This window comes from Eptatretus burgeri, chromosome 5 (assembly GCF_056783735.1).
Source record: "Eptatretus burgeri isolate ZD-2024b chromosome 5, Ebu_testis_v1, whole genome shotgun sequence".
In the NCBI taxonomy this organism is placed as follows: domain Eukaryota; kingdom Metazoa; phylum Chordata; class Myxini; order Myxiniformes; family Myxinidae; genus Eptatretus; species Eptatretus burgeri.
Window position 1 is genome coordinate 113,949,641 of NC_140965.1, and position 6,000 is coordinate 113,955,640.

General features: G+C 47.8%; 1 protein-coding gene across 1 annotated transcript in view; it reads left to right on the forward strand.

The window, feature by feature from the left end:
* The window catches only part of AATF (apoptosis antagonizing transcription factor), a 71,168-nt gene that overhangs the window by 56,256 nt on the left and 8,912 nt on the right, over nt 1-6,000 (forward strand). Inside the window, exon 12 of the mRNA XM_085883398.1 lies at nt 5,955-6,000. This exon is cut by the window's right edge and continues 26 nt beyond it. Coding sequence (XP_085739524.1) covers nt 5,955-6,000 — 46 coding nt within the window. The remainder of the gene's footprint in view (nt 1-5,954) is intronic.

Genomic DNA, 6,000 nt, shown 5'->3' on the forward strand with positions numbered 1-6,000 from the left:
ACCTGTGTGGAGAGATCAGTCAGGTTAGAGCGAAGACCTTGGATGTTTGAGGTCCACACTGTTGAGGAAGATGGAGAGGAGGACGCTTTGGGTGCAGGGGAGGGTAGGATGAGGGAGGAGAGGTGGAGGTAGGGAGAGTTGTTGACAGTGTGTAGGAGATTTCAGAAGAGCTTGGGGAGAGGGTCAGATGGGGAGGATGACAAAGGAATAGGTGGTGAAGGGATGAGTCACAGTGGGGAGTAATGAGAGGGTGGGCAGGGAAGTTGGAGATTTGAGGAGGTGGGGGAATGAGTTGGAAATGAGTGGGTGGGGGAAGGAGGTAGCTTTGTGGATATGAAAGGGGGCAGCTTTGTGAAGGGGGAGAGGGGGAGATTTGAAGGGGAGGGGTGTAGGGGAAGAATGAAGGGAGAAGGGTGAGGGGGAAGAGAGAGAAAGGGGGAGGAGTCGCAGGGGAAGGGGAGGAGGAAGAAGGGAGATGTTGGGAGAAGGGAAAGATGAGACTGGATAGTGGTACTGTGAAGATGGAGTGGCTGGGGGGAGGGGGAACAAAATTGAAGGGGTGGGCAGAGGGGGAGGTGTCATGACAATTAAGGCAGTGGTAAGAGGGGGAAGCAGCTTTGTGAAGGGGGAGCAATGGGGGAGATTTTGTGAAGGGGGAGCAATGGGGGAGCAATGCTAAATCAAGGTCAGAGATCTTGACATTCCCGAGGATGCACCGCAGCTTGATCTCTCAGACATCCTCCCCAGAATCCAGTCCATACGAGCGCTGAAAAGTGTGGGGGGCAGTGCACACCCCTGACAAACTCCAGGAACAACTCAAAATAAGTTAGAGGTGGTATCACCACATCTCACAGCACTCTCAGTACCAGAGTATAGTTCTGACATCAGATTGGTCAGTTTTGGTGGCACCCCACGAAGACCAAGAATCCTCCACAGGGCATCCCGATTCACTGAATCAACCGCTTTGCAGAGATCAACATCGGCTGCAAGCAGCCCCTGCCGAAACTCTCGTCTGCATTTGGTGATGACCCGAAGAGCAAGGATACGGTCAATCGTTGAGCTCTTGGGTGCGAAGCCTGACTGCTCTGGGCGCTGGTGCACTGAATTAACCGCTTTGCAGAGATCAACATAGGCTGCAAGCAGACCCTGCCGAAACTCTCGTCTGCATTTGGTGATGACCCGAAGAGCAAGGATATGGTCAATCGTTGACCTCTTTGGTGTGAAGCCTAACTGCTCTGGGCGCTGGTGCTCAAGCAGACGGTGGCGAACCCGATCAAGAATTATCCGAGCAAAGACCTTGCCCAGCACTAAGATCAGCGTTACCTCTTGGTTGTTGTTGCAGTCCTGGCGATCACCCTTCCCTTTCCAGAGAGGGACAACAAGGCTCCTCTTCCAGTCAGTTGGATGATGCCTGTGTTCCAGGCAGAGCACAGAACTGCCTGCAATGACATGTGTCCAGCATTTCCACCAGCCGTGAAGTTCAGCATGGATGCCACAAATCCCAGGAGCTTTCACCCATTTCAACCTGTTCACTGCATCCTGTGTTTCCACAAACGAAGGTGGATCACAGGTGATTGGAGGGTCAGCAATAGGGATAGTAACACCCCTGTCATTTAACTCAACAGCTGGGGGATCAGCCTGGTACAGTTGCTCAAAGTAACAGGCCCAGCGGGCCTTCACTTTGGATTCCTCTTTCAAGAGCCCACCTTCCCCATATGTGGTGACTTCAAAGCACCTGGACCCTTCCCCAAAACCCCACTCAGCCTGTTCACAAACTACTCAGCTACCCTCTCATCATTGAGCTTGCCAACAGCCAACCTCGGCTGGGATGGTACCATTCTCCTGGATTTAAGGTGCAACTTCAGAATTGTTACAACAAGCCAGTGGTCGGTATTGAGGAATTGAGCACACCGGTAGATCCTGCAGTTCAGGATAATCCTGCAGCGAACATCAACAAGCACCTAGACAATCTCCTTTGCCACACAATCAGCGTTGGAATACCAAGTCCAGTGATGAGCCTGCAGGTGGTAAAACAATGAAACAGCCACCCTCAGTCCATGACTTCTTTCAAAGTCAAGGAACTTGGTGCTATTCTGGTTCACAGCTCCAGACCCATGGGGACCAACACATGTCTCATAACCATCCCTATCAGTTCCAGTCGATGCATTGAAGTCCCTCAAGATGAGAACAGTATCTCTGATCAACTGATCACCTGGGGCACTGATCAACCACAGACTTGAGCGTGGCATAGAATGCGTCTTTCACGGTGAGATCACTCGCCTCAGTCGGAGCATAAACGGAGATCAGGGAAATGACACCCAAGGAGTCATGAATCCTTGGTGTTAGCTCAATTATCATTGGAGTCAGCTCCTTGGACACAGCTACAGGAGTTGGGCATGGTAACCCTACACCCAAGGAGTTGGGCATGGTAACCATCAGAGCTACCAGACCAATAGGTGTAACCACCCGCCATGATGTCGCCACTATCCAGTCTCCGAACCTCAGAGAGTGCTGCAATACCAATGTCCAAACGCTTGAGCTCAGATGATATCAGAGACAGGTGATCATCCTCTCTTAGGGATAGGACGTTCTTGGCACCCACCCTGAGGGACCGCCTCAGGTTAACCCAAGGAGACCGCTGTCTGGTGAACGACACCTCAGCACCACCCTGACACACTACCGCAATCCAACCCGGGAAGGTTACCCCGTGTTTTTCCTCCCATCATCAGAGTCGGGGTTCTGAAGGCCTTTCCCCAATCCCGTCATCCGGTGAGCTGCCCTGCAAAAGGCAGCTGCACAGGAGGTACTCCCACAAAGTGGGTTTTCAGTTTTCTTTGCGTTTTTTAGTGTGTTTTGTGGAGAGAAGGGTTTTTACGGTGGCTGGAGTACAGATCCTGCCACCAACCTCCTAAGAAAAAAGGAAAAGAAAAAAGTAACACAGCTGCAGTAGGTCGTCTGCAGATACAGTTTGGCACTAGATATGGATGGCCGTTGGCTCACAAGGAGCTCCTCCGCCCTTTGACAGGTTTTGTTTTTAATCCTGCTGGGTGTCCATATCCATACACTTTCCTCACCAGAAAACCTGGTGGAGGAGACAGTTTCGGTGCCACCAACCTGACCATGAAACAGGTTGGTACAGGTTTACATTGAACTTGTAGCAAGCCACAGATGTAATCAACAGTGGGGCAGAGGGAGAAAGTCGATGGAGCTGGACAAGCAAGGGATACAGGCAATGACGGGTCATGTGAACGCAAAGGGTGGACACAATATATACATTTGAAAATTTTTTGAATAGGTGTGGGGTGGTTGAACAGGTGCAGAAATGATCATGATTTTAGATGGGGGATAACTTGAGATGGTGGGGAACAGCTGTCTTGAAGACCTGGAGGGAAGAATGAGATTTAAGAGAGTCTGGAAAATGGTTCCACAGTTGGGGAAAAAGAGGAATCATTGAGTGGATGTGAGCAGTGATTCTGGATTTAGGCATTTTTGCTGGGAGACTGTGTGCATCCTGCAGCTGCCTGGGGGGACAAAGCATGGAGAAGGCAGAGGGTGCAAGTTCAGAAATGAGGCGGAAGAAGACAGAGTGACCGCTGACCTGTCACTGAAGGCGAAGTGGTAGGCCTACAGACTCGGCTTCATCATAAGAGATTCCAATGATATTGAAGGTCTTTGTTTCCGCAGCATCAAGTTGAGCAAGATGTGAGGCAGGGGAGAGCAGTACTCCATTGAGCTGCGGATGAAATCCTTGTTGGTGGATAATTGCTCAAGTGTGCCAAGGAAGGACTTTGCATGACTGAGGATGCCCAGTCGGCGTCTGGCTTTGGGGGGCAATTTTGAAACGTGGCTTGCCCAAGAGAGATCACAGCTGAAAGTGAGACCCAAGAGTTTGAGTGACTGAACCTATTTGAGAGGGTTGTTGAGAAAGTATATGGAAGGGTTTGCGGTATGGTCCTCTCTGAGAGTGTGAGGGATTTCTCAGGATTTAAAGACATGTTCCACGTGTTTGTCAAGTTTGTGATTTTTGTCAAGGTCTGAGGCTGCTGCCTGTCTGTCAGAAGGATGAGGGATCTTGGAGTCATCAGCAAAGAGATAGAGAGGATTTTCCAGAGTCAGTGAGATCATTGATGAAGATTAGGAATAATTTGGGGCTATAGAACACTGCCTTGTGGTACTCCAGCCTTGATAGGGAGAGGAGAAGACAAGATTCTGTTGAGAGCTACACGTTGGCTACGAGAGTCGAGGAATTCAGTCATCGATGAGTGGACTTGGCCTTGGATTCCATGGGCAGAGAGTTTGGAGAGCAGGGCAGGATGCCAAACTGTCCAGAGAAACGTCCCTAATCTCATGTCTGCCATTGAGGGCCTGCATCCATTGATAGGAGAGTAGAAGCAGCATGTCCAAGATCAAGTCACCAGGTCTGAATCTGAATTGATGATCTGAGATAAGGCTATTGGAGAACAGGAATGATTTTATGTCAACTGCGATGATGGATTCCTTTACCCTGCTGATGATTGGAAGTAAGCTTATTGGTCTGGAGTTAAGAGCATCCATTTTTTTGCCTCTTTTATGTAATGCTGTGATGTTGGCTGATTTCCAAGCAGATGGAAGATGATTTATGGTCAATGACAGGGTGAAAATGGCAGAATGAGAAAGTGCAAGAGCAGCAGAGCAGGTTTTTAGGACATGTGAGCTGATCCCATCTGGCCCATTTACTTGAATCATTATCACCATATAAAATTTCTTTTTCAATTTATGATTCTGTGGGCCTTTAAATATTGCTGTTTTGGCCAATTGTGGGTAACCTTTTATGCACCAATTTAGTTATCGCTGTGTTTAATGTCGACCAATTGTGATTTTTGAGCTGGATTGTGATGGTTATTTTGCATCATGAGCTTTTTGTTGTTTCACACGCCCCTTTCATCAAGATGCTGAAGCATAAAATGATGGAGAAAAGTGATTATTTTATTTATGTGCTGGTATAGTAGCTGGAGAACCATTTATAAAAGAAACCGAGCTGTTTGAGATTGCAAAGGGAAAAATTTGAGAGATTATGGTAATAGGGGCAGGAATGGTGGGGGATTTGAAGCTGCCAAGATGGTCTTGTCTAGACTCTAGAGGTATGCACACTCTCCTCGAAGCAGTTTAGCCTGGATTTTGATCCCGACCCAGTTATAAACTGCCGTCCTGGTATGTCACAGACAGGGTGATTCATCAATGTGTGTGCCATCCTTCGGATGGACGTTAAATCGGGGTCGCGTCTGCCAGCATGAGTTGGTGGACGTTTAAGACCCCACGGCGTCCTTCACAAAGAGTAGGCGAGCTATTGGCATCACCCTGAACAAATTACAAATTCTTAGCCGAACTACTACTGGGAATGCAATGGCAAACCACCGAGTATAACCCTTGCTCAGGATGCTGTGTCAGTGACACCAACACTCTGTAAGGACTATGGTGAGAGAATGAGACAGAATGTTGACTTCAATTGTGATGCGTTTATTTCTGGCTGCCACCCACCTTCTTTATTTTCATGAAACCCACAAACTTATCCCTTATTACCATCGTGTATATATATATGAAGAAGAAGATGATGATGTCATAATTGCATATCGAGAACGCCACATCTAATCAGTATGAAAAATTTTGAGGGTCATCTTGGGATAAAATGGTCCACAGAAAAAAATTGATGCCGTCATCGGTCACTTGATTCGGCAACCAGATTGTTTAAAAAACCTTCAAAAATCTTCTTCTCTGAAATGGTTCAACAGATTGAGACAAAACTTTACATGTATGACCACCTGTCTATGAGGAACAAAAGGCCTTTGATTGCTCTATTTCAAGTTTATTTATTGCAAATTGGTGACGTTGCAATGGTAGTGTTTAATGTGATTAGGCTGTGGAAGTAAAACGTGTTAAATTATATTTTTGTTGAAATATAATTGTCTATGTGCCAGGTATGACATTCACCCCAAGCTTGTGAGCCTCATGGCCCCCCACGAC